The sequence below is a fragment of the Corvus moneduloides genome, chromosome 3 (genome assembly GCF_009650955.1).
Source record: "Corvus moneduloides isolate bCorMon1 chromosome 3, bCorMon1.pri, whole genome shotgun sequence".
Classification (NCBI taxonomy): domain Eukaryota; kingdom Metazoa; phylum Chordata; class Aves; order Passeriformes; family Corvidae; genus Corvus; species Corvus moneduloides.
In genome coordinates, this window is record NC_045478.1 from 51,551,878 (window position 1) to 51,565,194 (window position 13,317).

The window sequence follows — 13,317 nt, forward strand, 5'->3', positions numbered from 1 at the left end:
GCTTTCCTTGTTGTTTTTAAAAAGGAACAGTAACTTCCCCTCAGGAAGACAGCTCTGAATCACAGTTAGGTTTGGGCAAGTGTTTTAACAGAATGATTTTCTGGGTTTAATTATTTTAATTTTACTTGCTTGGTACCTTTACATTTCTTGACGTGGCAGGTTTTCAGTCTACAGCCAGGAATCTGGGTTTCAGTGTTATGTGAGGCTTCAGAAGAATCACTTCATCTAAATCATCCGAGAAATTCTTGTTGGTTATCCAGTCTGTTTGAAATTGTCAGGACATCTCTTTTCCTCCTAGCTTATAAGACCTAAAGCACCCCCACCTATGTATGTTACTTCCTGCTGGAAGAATATTTATAGCATTTCTGACCTTTGAATGAACTTACAAGAATCAATAACAGCAAAGTGGAAAGAAGGTCAGCAGCAGTTTTCCTCTTGACTGAGTGTAGCTAGTATTAGGCTTGGAATATCTAGCATATATTAGGAACTATCATAATCATATTTATGCAGCATTTAAGCGAATTAGAAACTGTCCTCGTTAATGACTTATTGCAACTGCAACTCCATCCATTTTCTTCCACTTCAGATTACAGTAATAAAATTGACACAGTCACCCCTCGATGTGTGAGCACAAGCAGCCATGTGAGATGGTTCGAGGCAAGGTTTGTCCATTCAGAGTTGTTATCCCTATGACCCTACAACTCAAATATTTTAAAGCACCCTTCCTAATTCCTCAAATTTAGGAAGCTCCTTCCAAAATCAAAGTGTTCCCATAATGAACTAGACATCTCAGTGCTGTTTGCTGCCTCCTTCTAAAGGGGAAATTAATTTCTCTTTATTTCATGGTCTAAAAGCAAATTTTCTAACAATTAAATCCTTTCCTTCTCCAGACTTGGCACCCCTAAAAAATGCTTGTTGCACTGTCGTTTGCCTACCACACGGCCAACTAGTTCAGATTGTAACTGTGAATTAGAAACCTAAATTCCGGATGCCTTGAGTTAAGTGAGATTAATCCCATTGCTAGCAGTGACAGTAATAGCTCTCACAGAGCGAGAGGTCTTCTACCTTGTAATTAGAGTGAATTGTTTCAGTCAGGACTTCCCCTCGTGCCATTCCACAGAGGTAGCAAGCAGGGTTTTGCTCTTTGCTGGAGCCTCCTGAAGCTGCTGTAATACATAGGGCTCCTGTTTGCAAATGCAATGTCATTTTTCTGAAAATACCTCTCATAAAAGCTCCATTTTTCTCCAGTATTTTCCTGATTGACTGAATGGAGAGACAATGATAGCTATACAAATCTTCACAAATTTAAAAAAACTTCATCGCATCTCAAAAGAGTTGTTTTCATATGTTTCTTTTTCTATGTCCATGTCATTTGAAGAGTGTGGCTACTTGTTCAGTGAGCCATCCAAAAATGTGTCTAAAAATACAAGAAAAATAAAATAAATTTCCTGTTTTGACTTCTGTTGAACAAACTTCTGTTTGTTCAAAAGTGGTTTGATCAAAGGTTTTAATAGTCAGGAAATTAAGATTTTTTTTAATGGATGCTATCATATTTTTTATTATTGTAATTATTGTTGCATTCCTGAAGAAGAACAAAGGAAAAGACATTTCCACACAAGTTCCACATGAATTGTTAACGTCAACTTTGAATTTCCTTGTTTTTTCCTAGTTTATAAAACACCCTTAATATAGAATTGTTTTGTCTCCATTTCTTCAATTTCATGGAATCATAATATTAAAGAATGGTGTCATTCCTCTCTCCACACACCCATTTCCATCTTCTTGCTTCTTTTTTAATTTCTTTCAAAGACCAATATATTGCACCATACACATCTTCAGTGCTCTTAAACATAAAGCTGTCTTAGCATTTCACCATTCTCCAAAATTTGCACTGCAGCTTTCAGCAGTCTCTAACCAAGTAGATGTTGCTCTTTTCCTCTTATTCCTAATACATTTTAAGTACTTTGAAAAATTCTATAAAGCAAGAGAAAAACTGAAGTTCTGATGTTACACCTAAGTCAGATCTAAGTACTGGGTTGGTTTCTAACTCTTCTGTCTCTAGCATGAAATAAGACACGTTTGAGACTAAATAACAAAATCAACCTTTTGTTATATCAATTCAATAGACAAAAGACATTAATATTAATATTTCTGATGAAACTCTATCGGTTCACTGAGACTACTATTTTGGCTCCATCAAGAAGCTAAAAGGAGTTCATCTGGCAATAGCACATGGATTTGAAAAAGCAACAAGGTTATATGGACAGCGGGTCAGATCCATGCTTTGGAACCAGCCAGAGACAAAGCCTATGGCAGAGTTGGGTGATGACCAGGGAGTTTCAGTTTCTATTGATTTTTCTCATTTGCTGACACTGCCAGAGTGGGTACATGTCACTGTGATTTATACCACCACCAGCAACATTGTGGTTGTTGTCCACTCGTCATCTCTTCAAAACTGGATGATAACTGGAACTCCTCATTGTTTGTTCTGATCTAAGGCCGGTGAACGCCCTTAAGAGCTGCTTCAGTCTTTGTTGGGTTTATGTCAGTGTTTAAAAACTGTGGGTCATTTTTATGCATGGCAAGGTACCTGCTGCCTCCTAAAGTCTGTTTTATTTCACAGTTTCACCTTCATCTGTAGCAGCTCCATCAGCCTGGTCTGTGTGGCCTCCTGCCTTCTCTGCTGCAGTGTTTGGGTGACAAAGCCCATGAATTTAATTCTTTAGGTCTTCTGTAGCCAGTACTGATGAAACTCAACTGCTTCTTTTCTCACAAATATCTGTCTACCCCCAGCTACCAAACACCTTGACTGAATACACAGTCAGTACTGGAACTTGAGCCAGACACTGGGGCTGGTTTAATGTCAAAATAGACCAGCTGTGCACAGGCGGCTTCTCACACAAGTCACGAGTACAGGAGGATGGGCTGGTTTCACTAACAGCATGCAATTTTGCGTGGTGATTTCAGAGAATGACGAGGAGCAGGAGGCTCTGCTGTCACTGGACAAGCCTGGTTGGTATTCCCAAGGTAATGCTATCCAGCTTTATGATCTACTGAAGAAGATGACTGGCAAGTTGGATCCCAAGGTATGTTATAAGTGAGAGTAAATCTTTCTGAAAATACCCTGTTTCAGTCAAGAATTCACCAGACAACCTTTCATTAAAGTTCTTGATGTGATTGGTCACAAACATCTGTTCTGGTTGTGCTTGCTGCTAACAGCCTGCAGCCCAGAACTGGAAGTAGTGTATTTGTCTTCTTACCAGTAAAATATGTAAACTTTCTAGATGTAAACTTTCTGTATGCATGGTTAAGCATTTCAGCAGCTTTGGGAAGAATCAGGTTGTAATCGGGAAATCTCCCTGAGGAAACAGATCATATAGATTAAAAGATGGCATCAGTGAAGACTAGGGCTTGGTTATTTTAAGTACAGGTCTGGACAGGTGAAAATGCCACTGAAGATGGTGTGACAACATTTTTCATAGTGAATAAATTCTTCCCTGGACACAGAAGATTTCTGAGTCACCGAGGAGTGCTTTATGTTCTCTTTTGTTTCCAATGTAGTCTAAAACTTGTTCCAGTTTAGTGTATTTTCTTGGTACTCTTTCCACTGCTTCCCATCAAGCTATTTCTGTCAGTCAAAAAACTCACACTTCCTTTTGCTGGTCCCAGTTAGGTATCCCTTTCCAATGCCCCTGGAGGGCAAGAGCAGGGAGCGTATGTGGGGCCAGACTTTCCCTTATGGAACTGGTTGAAGATAAACCTCAAACTTGACATTAATACGATCTCTGCATGTCATGACCAAGTGTAAACATGGAGAAATTTTTATTAGGTCGTTCTAAGGCTCTTTTTCTCTCTCTGTGAAATACAGTTTGCTTGTGTTTTCCTTGAATACAATGAACTTCTAGTTTGCTTCTTCCCTCATAGGTTGTTTATTTCGGTGACAGTATGCACTCAGATATTTTCCCAGCTCGTCACTATAGCAACTGGGAAACTGTCTTCATCCTAGAGGAGCTTCTAGGGGACGGAGGTACAGTGCCTGCGAAGGCTGAATCTGAGCCCTTGGAGAAGAAAGGAAAATATGAGGTAAGGGTTCCTGCAGATGTTTCCTGGAACAGAATAAAATAAATTACAAAAAGCCTCATGTCACCTACCAGGGTGCTGGCAGCATCAGCATGCCCCACAGATGTATCCTCCTTGTCAGGAGGATGCCATTCTGTCCCAGCTCAGCAATGCATGGGTAGCACAGCACCTCTCCCTGGAGCTAAGCCATGGATCTCAGAAAAGGAGCTGTACGTGCACTCCTTTAGCAAGAACCTTTGTAGTAACAAGATCCTGCCCTCCATCCCACAAGGAGAAATTTCATGCCCACTTATCACAAGTCCAGCACTTGAACTCTGCTAAGTTCATGACGTTTCCTCGTGTGTTGAGGCCAACTGTAAACACGGACAAATTTTTATTACATTGTTTTAAAGGTTGCTTTCTCTGTGTGAAACATGGTTTATTTGTGCTTTCCTTATATACACAGAACTTTTAATTTGCTGCTTCCCTCACAGGTTATTTTGGTGACAGCTGTGCTCAGGTAAGAGGGACTGCTTCAAAATCTGGTCCAGTGCAGACTTACTGATAGTTATCTCAGATAAATAACGTGATTTTCAGGTTGATCACAGTTGGGAAGCAGGGCCTTAGCACTACTGTCACCTTTTAATTCTCCCACGGAAAGTGGAAAGTTACTATGGCTTATGCTTTCCTCTGCTGCCAAAGAGCAAAGTAAATAGGAAACAGCACTGAGATGGATGATGAGGCAGCATTCTACCTCCAGCATGTCCCATGTGGGTAGGAACTACAGCGAAGCTTCGCTCTCCATTTGGAGTGTCTCTTCATTTCACATGCTACTAAATAAGTAGGTCATTTTCTTCTAGTTGCAGCAAGATACATTTGCTTCTCACACTTTGCTTTGTAAAGCACTAAACTTTATTTTTCTTTTAAAATAATTACTCTTTGTGGTTAAAAGTTAACTTACCAATAGAAAAGATTTGGGGGGTGCTTTTATACTAGGTATGTTTTTAATCCAAGTGTTGTAAAAGATCCTGGTTTTAAAGGAGGAAAGGGTATCTTCAATGGGACTAAAACAATATGGAAGTGCTATTTATATCTTTATATTTTTAATAGACGTATCTCATATTTCCCCCCACTATCCTGATTTCTAAACTAAGGTCAGACAAAGATATTTCAGTCACTGAAATAAGGAAATGTATTCATTAATGTTCAGGTTTTTTCCTGGGTTGTAGAAAAATAAAAATGAAGACAAAAAAATTTAATATACTATCAAAAGAATGTGTTTCTCAGTAGGAAGGGGACGTGGGGGAGGAAGAGCTAGTGGCACTTCATAGGTTAATACAATCTAATTTATGTAATTAGTGCTTTAAAAATAACTCATTTTCATCCATAAATTTGTTCATTCTCTGACTGGAGATTCTGCTGCATTGCTGCGTAAAACTTACATCTCTATGAGGTTTGGGGGATTTTGTTCAACATGGTTTCTTAAGCATGTTCAGTATATGCTTTTGAAGCACACATTTTTAAACAGACATATAGGAAGTTGTTCTTTTCCTGGGAGTACAAAGAGTAATGGATTGATGTGTTTCCAAGCCCACGATGATGATGTGGTTTTCCGTTGTTGCAACACCTCTGCTCGAGCGCCTGCAAGATCCATCTTCTCTATCGCAGCAGCTGTCAAGCAGCAAATTGAGACTTTTAGACAGGTGCTTGACAGTTCACTGACACTGCAGCACTCTGGATAAGAGATTGCCGTATCTCAGGGAGACACCACCCCTACCACACACAACCCCTGTTCGTTTACATCCGCTACCAGTGACAGCAAGCAAGCAAGGGAGAAATGAATCGCACTGATTAAAGGAACCTGAACCAGGGGGGCCGTGGCAGGTCAGTGGTGTTATTTCATTACCATGCTGCTCACTGGAGTCTGAACAACAGGTCACATCCATATCTCTGCAGTTGACTGGACACCACTAACTTAACAGGACTAGTTCAAAGGGACTCCCTTTACAAGCCTATGAGAGTTTTATTTTCGTTCCCCCAAGCAACTTCTCCCATTAACCCTTTGGTTAAGAAGGGAGAAAAGCCAATTGAAAGGATTGTACAAAGACAGGTGTTTTTGGAAAATTAGTCACAAATAGATTAGATTTCATCTGGTTAACCAGCCTTAACATTCATTGGCAATAAAAAATACACTACTACTGTAGATTTTCTGTGCCATGCTGTGTGTGCAGAAAGGGACTGAAAGCTTAATACACGATGTAACTCTCAATTCTATCACTCTTTACAAAATACTATTAAAGTAATAAAGTATTGCTTTAATTGGCAATTGCATGTTTCACAAAGAAATTACAAAAATCTGGTTTTAGTTGTTTGACTGGTGTTTCATCACTAACAGGGAGAGGGGAAGAAAACAACCTCCTCACACACAAAGTTGGAGACTTGTAATTTCCATTTTCATTTGCAGTTTTTGTCTTTTCCCTTCAATTAAATGAATTATATAAGCCAGATAGACATAACTGTGAAATTACGGTAACAACTGCAGTTCTTTCAAGTGCATGAGTCATAACCAAATAAGCAAGAGAATAGCAAACTAAACACTATTTATGTAGTTACTTGGCTTCTAAGTAAATTGCAGCATGCAGGATGAATAAAAATATGAAGCATTGTGTTGAAACAAGATTTCCACCCCACCCCACCCCCCCCTCCGCCAGAGTTGGGGGTTGGTTTGTTTGGCTGGAGGCTTTGGTTTTGCATTCTGTTCTTTAAATGTGTGATCAGTTCCATCAATGAACACTCAAAGGAAAGCTGGAATTTGTCCCAGGATTTTGAGGAAAATTATTACAGAGGAGCTGTCAGTGTGTAAAAAACCTTGGGCTATATGAATGAATGGAGCAGAAATCAAAGAATTAATTGGTGGATATAGACAATAATTTTGTAGTTAGAAGGGAGAACTTAATTTTTACAATATTGCCTAGTGACTGGTTCTTTGTAGAGGTCAGGGCTGTTATCACCCCGAATTTCCATTAACTCCCTTGGTGTGACAATAGACAAGGCTGTTTACTTTATGCCTTTTGGTTCTGTTTGTCTCTTTATTCCTGATTATCTGACACAAATCTAACAGTACTTTTAGGAAAAACCTGATGGGCTGTGTGAAGCCTGGTGAGTTAAAGCACCCTGAAGTGCAGCACATTTTATTTTATGTCTGCTTATCCCTGTGGTAGTTTAGGTACAATGATCATGGGTGAAATGTTTTATATTTGCATGATGTGTAGGAGGGCAGGTTCTGTGCAACAAAATTCAGACCAATGGGTCAGTTGTCCATTTGCACACCCAGCATGGGTGTGTTATACAGGGACAGCCGTTGTTGTGGCCAGCACAGCTGTGCTGACAGAAACATCTCAAATACTTACTGTTACACCAGCAAAACTGTATTTTGAGCATTGATTTTTTTTTTCTGGCATCAAGAGTCATTGGTGGTGTTACTACCTCAGCACAAAGCATACAGTCATCAGTACCATCACTGATACTGGATGCAGTAAAGTATTCCTCATGCTCCTGCTTGGTACAAAGGTGGTGGCATAGATGGCAAATCTGCATCTAAATAAAGCCCTTAAAAATACTAACAGCTTGATCTTTCACTCCTGTCTCCTTTATGTCTTTCTTTCTTTCATCTCTTTACCAAATGTAGAAAAACTTCAGAGCTCAGCTCCCTGCTAATTTCTATTTTAGAAAGGTCATTTGTAAGCTGACAAATCAGTGTTACCCAAGGGTCCTTTTAACAGATTCTGTCTATTCTGTTAACAGGCCCTATTTGTCTGCAGTTAGCAGAGCAAAGGTGATAGTAAGTATTGCAGGTGTTTTGACTTTGTGGAAGGCCCTGGAACTTGGGGATTTCTGGTACCATCCCTATTTCCCTGAAGTATAGATGTTTTCTATGAGGCTTTGTACCCTCATCTGACACAATCAACATCTGACCTGCTGCTGTCTGACCAATATGCCTGAGAGCAAACCAATATGCTTGGGGGATTTGCATGAGAAAGAGGGATTGCTGGGTGCTTTCCAGGATCTACTGTCCTGCTGTGAGAGCAAATTCTGTGTCTGAGGACTGCAGGAGTGGCTGATGCATCTTCCAGAGCTCCTCAGCCCCACTGCTGGGCATGTGCCTCCAGACATGCGAGTAGCCACAGTAAGAGGAGACTTTTGCCTCAGTTCACAGATGTACAGATTCATGGTATGTGGTCTGTCCTTCACTGCAGGCTATGATGTGTGCTGCATGCAGATGAGATAAGGACATCTTCAGGGCATCGGTTAGGGATGGAAGGAGGACCTATGTCTGATATTTCCTAGGGAAGTGGTCAAAGTTTCGACTGCTCTTTCCAGATTTGAAGTCAAGATTTAGCTTGCCAGGCCTGCCCTGTCATGTGGAGATAAGCCAGTAAAAAAATGATGTGAGTTCTCTATCAGATGACTTGATGACAAGTCTCATATCTAACTGGGTTTGGTTTTACCAAGGGCTGGGACTGTAAATCCAAAATGTAACTCCCTCCTCCTTAATAAGGAAGAAATTCCCACCGTAGAATCAAACTTCTGGAAAAATCAGTTCATTTCCTCAGGTTGCATTTTTAGTTGTCTACTGAACTAACCATCCATTTCAGAAAGCAGAACCCTCACATTTTTTCTCTTGTCAATAAACAGGGCCCTGTCTTTTGTGCAAATGCTTATGTGGGCCACTACTGGGGTTGTTGTTCTGATTAATCACCTGAACAGCTGTAACAGCCTTAAGAGTTTTCTGCATCTGTCATCCAGCTGGCAAACAGGTTTTAATTCATCAGAGCATCTACACTTAATTATAACTGATGTAAAGTCTTGGGATTTGCATAGAAAGATAAGATATGGTGTAAAAATAAAAATAAAGTAACACGCTGTCCCTTTGTGTAAGGTACAAAAAAAAGCCCCAAAAACCCCACAAAAAAAGCCCAGGACTTCAGGTAAATGCTTATTTTGAAACAAAAGATAGGAGGTTTTTTCCAACTTATTTACATCAGAAGACAGAAATTAATATCTCCATTTGTTGAAATCAGTACTTCCTCCCCACCCCCAGCCATGCTCAGAGGAAAAACTGTAACTCAGACTCAGGGAAAGAGTAGCTCTGTGTTTACTGGTGTCATCTGTCTGGCTGCATCCACCGCTTCCTTTTGATGAAAAGATACAGGCCTCTGTCATAAACACCAGCAGATTCTCAAAACTGTTAGGAGAGGGGTTAAATGGAGAATAAAGTACAAAAGTTCACAAACCTGGAGGCACACGCTATGGTATCTGTTCTGTGCTCTGCAGGTCTGAGAAATTACTTTGGACACAAATGACTTTAACAGATTTTCTGTAGCGTAGTTTTGTTTCCCATTTTTTCCTCTTTCTGTAGATGTGTCCTAGCATTTTTTTTCTGATTGGTCATGGCAGTATATAGCAGGCTTCAAGATGAACTGGTAAAAAATCAGTTTTCCCAATGCTGCTTCAATGCTTTCTTTAAAGCATAATTAATCTAGATGTTGTCTGAAAATATACATTAAAAAAATTAATATTCTACAATTTTCTAGGCAACGGACTGTCTCTCCATGGATTCTGTGGCTCTGTTTTCACTCGTTCCTCAGCTCAGAAACAGATAACACAGGTGGCATAATGAATTCTTTGCAGTTACTCCACCTAGCACCAGGAAGCTCCTTTTCCCCTAGGAGGAGGTCCCAGCTGTATCACAGCCTCTCCAGCAGTGAAGGGCGGCAAGCAATTCACACTATCAAAAACAGAAAAACAGGGAAAATAGAAGGGGTTTTCTTACAAGGTTTAAAAAAATGTTTAAAGTTAACTTTTTATGTCCTAGGGAATCCACAAATTGTATAAACAGGAACTTGGGGACTTATGGGCAGAAGATTGCTATTGTCTTTATATTTTAAAGCCGCATTGCTCCTGAGATACAATATAGGTTTCCCAGAAAATCAGATAAACACTAGAGTTCCTAAAACTAATGCTTGTGGATGAATAAAGGAGTTTTTTGGGGTTTTTTTAAGCTTACATATTTATTTATTTTTCTTTCAGGAAGATCAGCTCAAAGTTCCTTACTTTGTGTCTAAACAGTGGGGCTCTTTCTTCATGGACAGATTGCCAGGCCTGGAAAATGCAGAGGAAACCTTAGTTCACACGTGGTCCTGTAAATGTATTAGCACTTACAGCACTATTGCAATCCCTAGTCTGGAAGCAATAGCAGGTAAAGAAGATGTTTGGTTGGTTTTATTTTCTAATGAACATCTAGTATTCATAGTAAATGTGTAGTGCTGTAGATCTGGTTTTGAGATTACATGTATCTAAAATATGTTCAAAATACTCTGTTCATATGATGCAACACTTAGCACTAGTGGCCTAAGTGACTGATTACTTTGATGTTTGTGCTTTTAATTGTTGCCTGATGCACCAGGCTTTTGGTTTGTGTCTGCAAATACTAGGTGTTTAATTGATTCTCTGTTAGAGATAGGGTGCAACATTTACCAGACTGTAGGTTAGTTCCTGAGCTTGGTCTGGACTTCCCCACTGTGTTTTGCTGTTTCTACTTTCAGTGGTGAGTTGCATTTGAAAAGAACAATGTGCAAAGCTTGTTACACTTCCCCTATCAGCTCACTGTAACTTTGCAACTGCAGTACATACCAGTGGATTACCAAGTGGTGGTGAAGACCTCCATGCGCTCAATTTACCATTTTGCATCACTGAACTTTGTCGATACCCATACCTAAAGGAATGAACAAATCATTAAATGAGTGAAGAACACAGGAAGCATTTACTTTACTAACCCCTCTGTTCAATGTCTGTTGCCTGCTTCATGCATAAGACAGGGGAATAAAAGGTTTGTTGCAAGAGAGCATTTCAGGTTTGCCCTGCAGTGACTTCTACAGCAGGACATGTGGTAGACCTTTTCTTTGCAACCCTATTTTACACACGTACTTACACTGTATGGATATCTCAAAACAGAACAGTCATAGAGTGCCACAATTTATTTATGCTTCTGGTGTTTGCCGTTTTGCAATCTATGTCAGTCTAAAGGGACAAAGCCCAAATATACCAAGGGAAAATGCCAACAGAAAAGATAACTTTTGTAAAACTCCCATCTAATAATACTTTTTCCAGGGTTATACTGTAGCTTGCTTTGGAAGTGTTGGCCAAGAGAGAACACATCAGTCAGCCACAGTCTGAAAGTCTGCCTCCCAGCCAGCTTCCCCCCAACCACAGCTCAGTTTAAAGGACAAGCAAGGGCTCTCAACCACAAATGTACCACCAGCTTTCCAGCTACAGATGAAAGGGTGAGAACCAGAAGGGCATATCTGAGCAGTTAGTGAGTAGGATAGCTGCCTGTCATCAGCAGTGGAGCTCTTGCAAAGCCTGTTTCTCCATTAGGAGGGACACGGTGTGCTGTCCCTTGCTGCACTGAACCAGCGCTGGGGCAGGGGGTCATGTCTGTGAAAGTTAAACCCCAGTGCTAAAGGACAGGGGAGGGATAATGTTTTAAACGTGCAGCTGTGCACCAGACAGCAGACTCAAAGGTGGAGGTACGAGAACATCTCTGCTTTCTTACAGAGAGAGGTATTTCTTGTTTGCTTGTGTGGAAGAGCAGATGTTCATTATTATGGATGTTGAGGAATTCCTGACTCCTCTTGAATACCTTGTCTGACTCCTGTCACAGCAAGCTGTGAGAACCCCTGCTTTGCCAAGCCCTGAAGATCTGGCTGCAGTTGTAAGTCATATCTTAGCTGCAGCTATTTGGGAATAACTAGCTAGAAGAGATTGAAACGGGTTATGCGAGTTTGATGCGCTCCAGCTTTTCCTTTTGTATTCATCTGCTTTAATTACCAGCAGAGGACTTTCCACTGCCAAGCTGCAAAAACACAGACCTTTCCTCAAGATCCCCTGAGCCCAAGTGTGCAGCCAGACTGCCACCATGCTGACCACATGAAACCAGCTCCCAGCCAGCAATGTGAGCTCAACTCCGGCTGGCTCAGCCTTGGCAGCACCTGGCTCAGCCTGACCCAGCCAAACAAGCTGCCACTTCACTGGAGGTGTGCTGCAGCCTCCTGTGAGCTGGGGGTTGACAGTGGCTTCTCTTCCAACAATGTCTGACCTGGCTTTTGTACGCCTATGTGAGCAGTAGTAAGTGCCACGTACAAGTCAGGATCCCAACAGCTTGTGATCTGCAAAAATATTTGGTGAAATGCAGAGGATTGCTGCACTGCTTATTTGAGATTGATTCTTGTCATTTGGCTGCAACAAGTATCTGTGCATAAAGAACAGTTTAGTGTACTTCTCAAGATACATTGAAAAAGATTATTACAAAAACTATTCAATGTTAGTCAGTACTAGCAATGTTTTACAAAAATAACTCAGTTTTCATCAAAATTCTTAAGAGAATTCTTTTCAGAGCATTATCAGAAATTACCTTGGTAATAAAACCCTTCAAGCCTGTTTGCTTCCTTTATATTTTTTTTTAATCAAGGAAATATGTAAAAAAAATTAAAATGAGCTGTACAACTGAATTGAGAAGTTGGCATAGAAACAACTCTGACAGTTCTCTTTTTTCACCGACCTGTTGTAAGTTTGGTGCAGGTGCCTTCTGATAGTTTCACCTGAAGAATTTATGCATTAAACTAAAGGGAATGATCTGAGAGTTACCAAAGAGCATTGTAGGAAAAGGGTTTCATAGGGAATGCTGCTGTTGGAGTTTTTGTCCAAAGAGTTCAAAGATGCATTAGAAGTTCTGAACTTTAATCTCACCTCTGGCAAGGAGGGTGTTACTGGAATTGCAGACTATTGCACCACAGCTCATCATCTAAACTCCCCTGAGAGTACCTGAAGAGAATGTGGCATTTTCCTTGTGCATGAAAAAGTATATTTCATTTATTGTTAAAATTGCCCAAAGGAGACCTTCTGCAATACTTTCTGTGTACTTCCCTCAGTTTGGAGTGGAAGTCAGATAAAGGTTATACTGACACTACATGGTTAATTCTCCTATTCTACATGCCTCATTCGCAAATCCATCTGTTTCTCCACTTTTCTGCTATTGAGTCTCTCCTCATTTACAACTCCCTTACAGATTTTGACCATTTTAAAGCACAATGATATCATAAAATAGATTTTCCAAACTGGGATCCATTGCCGTGGGAATGTTACTTTAGAGCTCCCATATGGAAATTAAAAGGTGGAGGGGTCTCTCTGAAAAATGAA

At 40.3% G+C, this 13,317-nt stretch overlaps 1 protein-coding gene across 2 annotated transcripts in view; it reads left to right on the top strand.

Moving 5' to 3' along the window:
- Nucleotides 1-13,317, top strand: part of NT5DC1 (5'-nucleotidase domain containing 1) — a 131,158-nt gene that overhangs the window by 109,350 nt on the left and 8,491 nt on the right. Inside the window, exons 9-11 of one of the 2 annotated variants that reach the window (XM_032101527.1) lie at nucleotides 2,968-3,086; nucleotides 3,925-4,083; nucleotides 10,150-10,318. In XM_032101527.1, coding sequence (XP_031957418.1) covers nucleotides 2,968-3,086; nucleotides 3,925-4,083; nucleotides 10,150-10,318 — 447 coding nt within the window. The remainder of the gene's footprint in view (nucleotides 1-2,967; nucleotides 3,087-3,924; nucleotides 4,084-10,149; nucleotides 10,319-13,317) is intronic. The other variant, XM_032101528.1, reaches the window with a different exon arrangement.